The following is an 11,326-nucleotide window of genomic DNA, read 5'->3' as shown; positions in this document are numbered from 1 at the left end:
GGGATGTGTACTATGGCTATGAGTTGTTGTTTTTTTTTTTTGTTTGTTTGTTTTTTTTTCCTTGGCCTCAGTCTGCACCCCCACTACAGGGCCCAGGCTAAGACCGATTTTTTTAAATTTTATTTTAATCTTCATGTTTACCTGTATGTCATCTTTTTTGTAAGGGGCGCTGGACCCGTCAGCGATCCTGTTCTGTCTCCCTGTAATGTTTGTCTGATCTTGAATGGGATTGTGCTGAAAATTTTAATTTTCCTGACGGAATAAATAAAGTACTATCTAATCTAATCTAATCTAAAAAACAAAAACAAAAAACACTGAATTTATTGGAAACATTTGACATTTCTCTAATAAACACAATAATTTAATTTTATTTTCTACTTTTAAACATTTTCCTAGATGGTATTCATAATTTGAAATCATTCATCCAACGGAAAGGGAGAGAAGCGTGTTGTAATTGGCACCGTGGCGATGCAATAGTATCTCCTAACCGACAGGTGGCGATATCCAGCTTCTGCGTGTGTTTGCTGGCCATTCGTGTGTAAGAAAAGAAGAAGTGTTTCATCAAGGAGTGACAAAGTGTGCTCGGCGAGGTGAGTGAGAGCTAGTGTGGCAAACTTGCTTTCTACTACTTAGGCCGAGATAAACATACATGCTGACTTCATCTTAAACTACACCAAGTGGTCGACAAGGCATCGTATTGTTCACGTCTCGCCTGCTTAGTTCCGGAAGTCGGGGAGCGCGGTAATCGCCATTTTGTGCTTTCAAAAACTGAAGGTAGGTGATATAACATAATACTGTGCTTGTCCTCATAATACTGCACACTGATACATCATAATACTGTCCTTGTCATTATGTTTCAAGTTGTATTGTTCTTCGGTCAACAAACAAAACAGTTTTACATACATAAAATGAAAAAAAAATGTTGCAGACCGAAAAAGTTTAGGCTGAAGTTGAAAACGTATTGCGCCTAACCCTATAAGCAATGTCAAGTACCAAATAAATATAAACTTCCGAAAATTTTAAAATGTCCTTTGCACAACACATTGTGAAAACACAACATGAACGTAGTTCAATTATATACACAGTAAAGGCATGTGAAATATCCTTCCACACGTATTAAACCCCCATCCATCCATTTTCTACCGCTTATTCCCTTTCGGGGTCGCGGGGGGCGCTGGCGCCTATCTCAGCTACAATCGGGCGGAAGGCGGGGTACACCCGTGGATACACCTTTTCGACTATCAGGTAACATTAAACTCACTAAACTACTAGCAACACAATAGAAAGATAAGGGATTTCCCAGAATTATTCTAGTAAATGTGTCTAAAAACATCTGAATCCGTCCCAATGCAAGTCGCCTCCTCATCCAACACAGATAGACAGACAACATTCACACTCCCATTCACACACTAGGGCCAATTTAGTGTTGCCAATCAACCTATCCCCAAGTGCATGTCTTTGGAAGTGGGAGGAAGCCGGAGTACCCGGAGGGAACCCACGCATTCACGGGGAGAACATGCAAACTCCACACAGAAAGATCCAGGACTGCAGGACCTTCGTATTGCGAGGCAGACCCACTAACCCCTCTTCCACCGTGAAGCCCACGTATTAAACCTTCGCACCAATTGTATACTAGATATACAAACAATTATACTTCCAATATTATTTATATCCCAAGTTTTAATTTTTAATTAACATTAATCTCAATGTTGATGCAAGAGTGATTTATTTTTTCAAGACAATGGTCTTAAAGGCCTACTGAAAGCCACTACTACCAACCACGCAGTCTGATAGTTTATATATTAACATTGCAACACATGCCAATACGGCCTTTTTAGTTTACTAAATTACAATTCTAAATTTCCCCCGAAGTGTCCTGTTAAAAACGTCGCAGAATGCTGACGTGTACGCGTAACGTCACGGACTGTTAGAAAATATTAGCGCTGCACACACACACACACACACACAGTTTAAAGTCGTCTGCTTTAACCGCATAATTACACAGTATTTTGGACATCTGTGTTGCTGAATCTTTTGCAATTGGTTCAATTAATAATGGAGAAGTCATAGAAAGATGGAGTTGGGAAGCTTTAGCCTTTAGCCACACAAACACACAGTGATTCCTTGTTTAATATTCCCAGAGGTGAAACTTTACTATGGATCAGAGCGGTCAAGCAAACATGGATCCCGACCACTTGTCAACCAGCAGTTTCCAGTGAGAAAATTGTGGTAAAAAGTCGCCACTTACTGGAGATCAGCTGAGCTTGTGCCGTCCGTACAGCTGCCGTCGACTGCTTTCAGACACTGGCGTCAACACACCCGTGGATACACCTTTCCGACTATCAGGTAACTAATAAACTCACTAAACTACTAGCAACACAATAGAAAGATAAGGGATTTCCCAGAATTATTCTAGTAAATGTGTCTAAAAACATCTGAATCCGTCCCAATGCAATCGCCTTTTTTTTTTTTTTTTACTTGATTGTTATTTTTTTTTTGTAGTCCGTCGCTATCAATATCCTCAAACACGAATCTTTCATCCTCGCTCAAATTAATGGGGAAATTGTCTTTCTCAGTCCGAATAGCTCTTTTTGTTGGAGGCTCCCATTAAAAACAATGTGAGGATGCATCAACCGGTGACGTCATCGTCTGCGACTTCCGGTAAAGGCAGGGCTTTTCTGTTAGCGACCAAAAGTTGCGAACGTTATTGTCGATGTTCTCTACTAAATCCTTTCAGCAAAAATATGGCAATATCGCGAAATGATCAAGTATGACACATAGAATGGACCTGCTATTCCCGTTTAAATAAGAAAATCTCATTTCAGTAGGCCTTTAATCACAATGTTGATTCGAGAGTGATATATTTTTTCAAGACAATGGTCTTAAAGTGTTTTTTAAATGTGTGAATGGAACTGGAACATTTTAAGGATTCATCCAAGCTGTTCCACAGTTGAACTCCTCTTAACAGAAACACATCTACTTTTTAAGCTCGTTCTTATTTTTGCTTTTTAATACTGCACACGACGACGGTTGACTTATTCATTCAATGTTCTACTCAGTCACCTAGTGGTTAGAGTGTCTGCCCTGAGATCGGTAGGTTGTGAGTTCAAATCCCGGCCGAGTCATACCAAAGACTATAAAAATGGGACCAATTACCTCCCTGCTTGGCACTCAGCATTAAGGGTTGGAATTGGGGGTTAAATCACCATAAATGATTCCCGGGCGCAACACCGCTGCTGCCCACTGCTCTCCTCACCTCCCAGGGGGTGATCAAGGGTGATGGGTCAAATGCAGAGAATAATTTTGCCACATCTAGTATGTGTGTGACAATCATTGGTACTTTACTTTACTTGTTTTAGTGGGACTTTTTTTCTCGACCATGGCGGAAGCAGACCGGCCGGGAAAGCTGTTGATCGTCGGTCTGAACATCGAGACCACGGAGGGGGCCCTCGAGCAGTACTTCGGCAAATATGGCAGGATTTCTGAAAGTAAGTTTAAAAAGCCTACTCTTCTTCCACTATATGAACCCATATTACTTACAAAGAAAGGCTAGGTAAATTACACTTGCATAATATACATTTGCCCTTGAAAGAAACGATGACTGAAGTGCACGTGGAATAGTTCATGGATGGAAGAGACATCCATTTTGTTATTTGCTTCTCATTTGCCGTGCTGTTTTTACAGTGTGAGGAAATGAACTAAATATATCAATATAAATGTATTTTGCACATTAACCAGAGTATTGTGTTTATTATATAGTGTTGGCGTTAGCAAACTTTTTGTGTCTTTTTACGCATTCAATCAATGTTTACTTAACAGCCCTAAATCACGAGTGTTCCAAAAGGCTGCACGCGCCACAATGACATCCTCGGCTCAAATCCCAACTCAGGACAAGGAAAAACTCAACCCAATCGGATAACATAAATAAATAAATGATACCTTCAAGGTACTCAAAGCGCTTTGACAATACTTCCACATTTACCCATTCACACACATTCACACACTGACGGAGGAAGCTGCCACGCAAGGCGCTAACCAGCACCCATCAGGAGCAAGGGTGAAGTGTCTAGGTGGGGATTGAACCAGGGACCCTCGGGTTGCGCACAGCCACATAGAATGGACCTGCTATGTGAGGAAATGAACTAAATATATCAATATAAATGTATTTTGCACATTAACCAGAGTATTTTGTTTATTATATAGTGTTGGCGTTATAGTGGATCTTTGCCCCTCCACTAAGAAGAGGGTGGCAAAGCAGAAAAGACACAGCAGATCAACTGGTCTCAAAGGGGGGTCTATTTAAAGGCTAGAGTATACAAATTAGTTTTAAGATAGGACTAAATGGTAACACCCCAATAAGTTTTTGAACTGGTTTAAGTCGGGGTCCACGCCACGGGGACCACATTTGTGGGACCCCCACCTCTGGGCGACCGGGGCAATGGACGTCGAGTGGATCTAGCATAATATTCTGAGAGTCTGGTCCATGGTGGATGTAACATAATAGCAAGAGTCCAGTCCATAGTGGGGCCAGCAGGAGACCATCCCGAGTGGAGACGGGTCAGCGGCGCAGAGACGTTCCCAACCGATGCACAGATGAGTGGTCTGCCCTGGGTCCGGACCCAGGACAGCCAGCGCTGCGCCCGTGGCCCCGAACCTGTCCCCGCTCCTCCACTAAGAAGAGGGTGGCAAAGCAGAAAAGACACAGCAGATCAACTGGTCTCAAAGGGGGGTCTATTTAAAGGCTAGAGTATACAAACTAGTTTTAAGATGGGACTTAAATCAGAAAGGACACGAAATTCCGGAAGTCCACGCGTCCCCTGGGCTCAGGTTTTCTTTTTTCTCATTTTTTTTTACCAATTATCGTTTTCTGCTGGTGTTTTGTTTTATATACTGCAGGTCAAATTATTAGTTATTGGTCGACTTCAAAGTAATGCACTTTCCAATACAATTTCTTCAATTTTGATCGATGACAAATACTGCACTTCCGGTATTAGGACTCCCGGGTCTTATTGTTTTGGTCACGGCGAGCAATAAACCCAAGAAGACAAGCTTCAATGAAAACTGGCTCCAGGAGCCACTTTTCAGAAAATGGCGGACTTATGAAGGTGAAAGATGTTTTACACGCCACGTAAAAGGGCTGATGGAAAGAACACCTTTACGACCGGGTGCACCGATGGTCAAAGATCCAGCCTCACCAGGCACCAAGAAACACCCTCCAGTTTACCTCCCTACAGTCCCGCTCTTTGGGCGGAATCACATGGTGGGTTTTCCATAAAGCCAGGTGGACATCCATTATGCTATTAACACTCCTGAACATGCTAGCGCTCCCTCTCCTAACTTACTCACCCCACATACCGCCATTCTTAAAGGGGAACACAGCTTATGGCCATCACCAAGCCAGAGATGGAATGCTAGAGGCATTGAGTGCCACTGTATGACATCGAAATTACCTTGCCAATTCTAAGTTTGTTGGCAATATTTGCCTTGAAAGTGCAGATTTTGCGCTTTTTAAAGGACTGAAAGGACTGATGATATCCATAGGGGGGAGAATAATTAAGTGCATTGTCATATGCATGTATGCCCTGGTACACCATTATCATGATTTCATGACCCAAACAAAAAACTTTTTACACTTTTATACTGCAATAAATTCACTTACAACCTATTAAATAATAACAGAAAAAATACAAGCAGCGGTAAAGTTTAGATCCATGAAGGTAAGAAGAAAGTGAATGAATGTTTAAAACCGAATACATATGCATAAACATTTATTTTCTTTAATTGTTTTAATGAATAAAGTTTATGACAAAATGTTTTCCAAAACACAATATATAATGTGAGATATAACCGGATACATTTAACATTTGTTTTCAAGACACCTACAAAAAAGTGGGACCCCAAAAATTTCCTATGGGATGCGATTTTTATGACTAGATGGGGTCCTTGGGACATGAACACCGATTATAGTTGTCTTTTGTCTTATGTTTTGTACCCCAAAACGCCCATTTTGAGTACACAAAAAATCTTGCTGTTGGTGGTTTGAAGGGAGAAAAAAGTTTCCTTTGAAAGCAGTGCTTTGAGGTTCATGTAACATATATCGACAATGATGATTGGCAACAACACATGTTTGTGCTTTGTGAAACTTGAATGTGCAACATGTGATTTGTGTAACCTTTTTATTTCCTTTTTACAGTTAATTTGATGAAAGACCATGAAACTAACAGGTCGAGGGGCTTTGCATTTGTGACGTACGAGAACCCAGCCTCCGCCTTCCGCCCGATTGTAGCTGAGATAGGCGCCAGCGACCCCGAAAGGGAATAAGCGGTAGAAAATGGATGGATGGATGGAGAACCCAGCCGATGCAAAGGACGCGACACGGGAGATGAATGAAAAAGGTGCATCATTTTTACCGTACACAAGCCATCTATGAGAAAAAAATCAATTTAGATTTTTAGTATGGTGTGGTCATTTTGCTTCTGCCATTTCCCTCCATAGTCTCTTGATGGAAAGTATATTAAAGTGGAGCAAGCAACCAAGCCTCAGTTTCAGTCCAGGGGTAGACGAGGGCCACCCATGCGCAGTCGTGGTCCACCTAGAGGCATGCGCGGGTCCAGGGGGGGTATGAGAGGCCCACCATCTAGAGGTAAAAAAAAATCACATTGAAGAATGATAAATTTACCTTGGTCTTACCCTTGATGTGTACGTAAATTTTCTGTGCTTGCAGACTACTATGACGACGGAAGAGAACACTATTTTCGAGGACCTCCTATGCCTACTTACTTTGATGAGACGCGGGGCCGCCATCTTGAAGTGGTGATCCGCTCCACTCAGTACAATTCATTTGGCAGGAGCTTAAACTCTCAGCGCATTTCATTCATTTTACCTAACTGAATACCCCCTTTTTTGTTATACGTGTGGCTATAATAAAGGACACATGTTTTATTATTCATAGTTCGCTTGACAATAATACAATATTCTTATATACTATAAGTGACCAGACGTCAGAGATCAAAACTGGAAATGTGGTCCTAAAAAAGGGGTAAAAAAATGGTAAGCTAAGCTATTTTTAAGTTCAAGAAACAAAATGATTAGGTTATATATACATGTTTATATCTTACATAAACAACGTAAGAATACATTAGATATCTATGTATCTTAGGAACCTATAGACTGTTTCTCTGTTGCTGATTGTTGATTGATTGATGGAAAGTTTTATTAATAGATTGCACAGTTCAGTACATATTCTGTACAATTGACCACTAAATGGTAACACCCCATTAAGTTTTTCAACTGGTTTAAGTCGGGGTTCACGTTAATCAATTCCTGCTGCAGCAGCAGAGAGTTGATTCTGTCTTGATACTTTCTATTGATATTTTGTATTCTTCCCTTTAAATAAATAAATAATGATAAATGGGTTTTACTTGTATTGCGCTTTTCTACCTTCAAGGTACTCAAAGCGCTTTGACACTACTTCCACGTTTACCCATTCACACACTGATGGAGGGAGCTGCCATGCAAGGCGCTAACCAGCACCCATCAGGAGCAAGGGTGAAGTGTCTTGCTCAGGACACAAGGGACGTGATGAGGTTGGTACTAGGTGGGGATTGAACCAGGGACCCTCTGGTAGCACACGGCCACTCTCACTGCGCCACGCCGTCCCCATTAAATGATCATGTTTACACTGATTGCTTTAATTTTACAATTTTGTGTTGGAAAGCTAGACTAAATTAAGACTTGTATAATACTGTATAGCCACTGTCCATTTGACCACAATCTGGACTGTGGTCCTAACTTTTACCCCTGTTGGCTTTTACAATCTTTATCTTCATCACTTACAGTTGTGATCAAAATTATTCAACCCCCCCCACACAATTTTGGTGTTTTAGCAAGTTGGACATTTATTCCGTATTTTGTTTATAGTCATATCAAATAAAGATGTGTCAAATAGACAAATGCAACTTAAATTGTAACACTGTATTTTACAAAATAGCAAAAAAGGACATTTTTCTTAATATGTCATTGGCAAAATGATTCAACCCCCTAGTTCCATGCATCTTTAGTACTTAGTAGAACACCCTTTGGCAGTAATGACATCCTTCAAAGGTGATACATAAGCGGACACAAGCTTCTTGCAAGCATCTACAGGTATTTTAGCCCATTCCTCTTGGGCAAAGGCCTCCAGTTCATTCATATTCTTGGGCTTGCGTGCTGCAACTGCCTTCTTCAAGTCCCACCACAGCTTTTCTAGAGGATTTAGGTCTGGCGACTGTGAAGGCCACTCCAGAGTCTTCCAGCCCTTCTTCTGCAACCACTCTGATGTTGATTTGGAGGTATGCTTGGGATCCTTGTCCTGTTGGAAGGTCCAACGTCTCCCAAGCCTCAGCTTCCTCACTGACTTCATGACATTTCCAGCTAATATATCCTGCTAGGAATTAAAATTCAAAATGCCTTGAACGCGCTGGAGATTCCCGGTACCTGAGGCAGAGAAACAGCCCCAGAGCATGATTGACCCCCCCAACATGCTTAACAGTAGGCAAGGTGTTCTTCTCATTGTAAGCTTAATTTTTTCTCCTCCAGACATATCGTTGATTCATAGGCCCTAAGAGTTCCAGTTTTGTCTCATCACTCCATAGAACAGTTTCCCAAAACCTTTGGGGTTTGTCCAGATGATTTTTGGCATACTGGGGTCTATTTTTCTTGTGCCTGGTAGTCAGAAGTGGGGTGCGCCTGGGAGTTCTAATGGAGGCCTTCATCTCGTAGTGCGCGCCTTATTGTCTGGGACGAAACCTGTGTAGCCCCCTCTGCAATGTCCTGTTGTAGTTCCTCAGCTGTTACCCGGGGGTTTTTCACCACTGTACGCTTCAAATACCGGACAGTCTCTTCTTTCTACCACGCCCAGGTAGTGTTTCCACTGTGCCTTTAGCTTTAAACTTGCGAATTATGCTCCCAACTGTGTCTCTTGGAATGTGTAATGTCTTTGCTATTTTCTTATATCCATATCCTTTCTTATGAAGAGAAATTACCTCCTCTCTTGACTTCTTTGACCACTCCCTGGACTTCACCGTGTTGCAAATACACCATTGACCATCTACAAGAAGCTGAGCGTCGCAGTCTTTTTCAATCAGTTTAATTGTTGCTCGTAATGGTTGTAATCACATCTACAGGTGTTTTCAACACCTGATTGAAAAGACCTTATTCAAATTCTGTTCTGAAGAGTTATGATCTTCAAGGGGTTGAATAATTTTGTCAATGAGATATCAAGAAAAATGACACTGTTTGGTATGTTACAAAATATAATGTTGTAATTCAAGTTGCATTTGTCTATTTGACACATCTTTATTTGATATGACTATAAACAAAATACAGAATAAATGTCCAACTTGCTAAAACACCAAAATTGTGTGGGGATTGAATAATTTTGATCACAACTGTATTTCAACTTTGTTATTCGAGTATGACATTTTTAAAGGCCTACTGAAAGCCACTACTAGCGACCACGCAGTCTGATAGTTTATATATCAATGATGAAATATTAACATTGCAACACATGCCGATACGGCCGCTTTAGTTTACAAATTTACAATTTTAAATTTCCCGTGGAGTTTCTTGTTGAAAACGTCGCGGAATGATGACGCGTGCGCGTGACGTCACGGGTTGGAGAGGACATATTAGCCCAGCAACACTTACGGCTAAAAGTCGTCCCTTTTCATCGCATAATTACACAGTAATTTGGACATCTGTGTTGCTGAATCTTTTGCAATTGGTTAAATTAATAATGGAGACATCAAATAAGAATGCTGTTGGTGGATTGCAGCTGCCTTTAGCAACCGAAACACAGCCGGTGTTTCTTTGTTTGTTGTGAAGCTTTAACACAGAGCGGTCAAGCAAACGTTTCTCTACTCAACCAGCAAGTTTTTGGATGGGAAAATTGTGATATTTGGAGACATCAGTGGATTATGCGTCCTCCTGCAGCAGCTGTGATCTTGGCTCGTAGGCTTCTCTCAGAGACACTGGCGTTCAATCATCCGACTTTAAAGTTTGACTTTCGAATCTCACTAAAATACTATAAACACAATAAGCAGATAAGGGATTTTCCAGAATTATCCTAGTAAATGTGTCTAATTACACCTGAAACGCTCACACTGCTGCCGCCCGGAGCCGTCGCTTTTTTATCTTCTTTTTCTAGTCCTTTACTCTCACTTTCCTCATCCACAAATCTTTCATCCTCGCTCAAATTAATGGGGAAATCGTCGCTTTCTCGGTCCGAATCGCTCTCGCTGCTGGTGGCCATGATTGTAAACAATGTTCAGATGTGAGGAGCTCCACAACCCGTGACATCACGCGCACATCGTCTGCTACTTCCGGTACAGGCAAGGCTTTCTTTTATTAGCGACCAAAAGTTGCGAACTATCGTCAATGTTCTCTACTAAATCCTTTCAGCAAAAATATGGCAATATCGCCAAATGATCTAGTATGACGCATAGAATGGACCTGCTATCCCCGTTTAAATAAGAAAATCTAATTTCAGTAGGCTTTTAAATGTAATTAATTTCGTTGACAAGCAATTGTATTATGGTCATACTCTTGTTTGCTAGCGGCTATGACTTTAGTACTATTGAAGATCTTTGCTCCTTGTCAACACTGTGGTAATATTATTTTCACAAAATACAACCAATAGTACGTTAATATTAAATATTAATTGTGAAAAGTAATCCCCCAATGCTTGTTTTCAACAGTCTGCTCATTTAAGCAGGAAAACGCTGAACATCATCTTTGTTTTCTACCTGTCAACTGTGACTTTAGCATCTTTGTTTTCTACCTGTCAACTGTCAGTTTAGCATCTTTGTTTTCTACCTGTCAACTGTCAGTTTAGGCTGCTCGCTGGTTCCTCATCACCACTTAAAGAGGTAGGGCGAATTTCTGCAAACCACATATAATGAAGAACGTGGCAGGGCACACATGATTTGGCGGGCCATGTTAGAAGGTGGCAGGCCACGTTAAAATGTGGTAAACCACATAAAATGATGTGGTGGTTCACATTAGAAGGTGGCAGGGCACACAAATGATGTGGCCAATGCTGTGTCCACTTATAAGATGTTTATGAGATCGATCATTTTTTGGTGCTCTTGGTTTTTGTGTGGTTAAATGATAATAAATTATAGGACACATGAGGGTTTGGGGGCAAAAAGCCAAACATTTGAATGAGTATCATATTTTTTAAGTGTATTTAAAATTTAATAAAAGGGAACACTTGAATTATTTTGTTGATACTCTTACATTGTGGTGCTTTATATTGATTATAATTGATATTGTTTACAAATAATCA

At 40.9% G+C, this 11,326-nt stretch overlaps 1 protein-coding gene across 5 annotated transcripts; it reads left to right on the top strand.

The window, feature by feature from the left end:
- The first annotated feature begins 473 nt into the window (after positions 1 to 473).
- On the top strand, positions 474 to 7,416 carry LOC133552672 (RNA-binding motif protein, X chromosome-like). Of its 5 annotated transcripts, none has more exons than XR_009806743.1 (6): positions 495 to 590; positions 2,142 to 2,346; positions 3,360 to 3,488; positions 6,194 to 6,395; positions 6,496 to 6,643; positions 6,725 to 7,416. XR_009806743.1 is itself a non-coding variant. In XM_061900038.1 (6 exons), exons 2-6 carry the CDS (start codon positions 3,380 to 3,382, stop codon positions 6,889 to 6,891), a joined length of 540 nt encoding a protein of 179 aa, XP_061756022.1. In that variant the 5' UTR covers positions 1,294 to 2,346; positions 3,360 to 3,379; the 3' UTR covers positions 6,892 to 7,416. The 5 variants fall into 5 exon arrangements, 1 of the variants encoding a protein (XP_061756022.1); XR_009806742.1 differs by having other exon boundaries at positions 533 to 774; XM_061900038.1 differs by lacking the exon at positions 495 to 590 and having other exon boundaries at positions 1,294 to 2,346; positions 6,194 to 6,261; positions 6,350 to 6,397.
- The last annotated feature ends 3,910 nt before the right edge of the window (positions 7,417 to 11,326 follow it).

Source organism: Nerophis ophidion, linkage group LG05, assembly GCF_033978795.1.
Source record: "Nerophis ophidion isolate RoL-2023_Sa linkage group LG05, RoL_Noph_v1.0, whole genome shotgun sequence".
In the NCBI taxonomy this organism is placed as follows: domain Eukaryota; kingdom Metazoa; phylum Chordata; class Actinopteri; order Syngnathiformes; family Syngnathidae; genus Nerophis; species Nerophis ophidion.
Note: the sequence above shows the minus strand (reverse complement) of the source record. Positions and strands in the feature narration are given on the sequence as shown.

Excerpts from the sequence above, each read along its gene's own strand:
- LOC133552672 (XM_061900038.1), top strand. The coding sequence starts at position 3,380 with ATGGCGGAAGCAGACCGGCCGGGAAAGCTGTTGATCGTCGGTCTGAAC. Across the intron at positions 3,489-6,193 it reads ATATGGCAGGATTTCTGAAA|TTAATTTGATGAAAGACCAT; the intron begins GTAAGTTTAAAA and ends TCCTTTTTACAG. Across the intron at positions 6,644-6,724 it reads GAGAGGCCCACCATCTAGAG|ACTACTATGACGACGGAAGA; the intron begins GTAAAAAAAAAT and ends CTGTGCTTGCAG.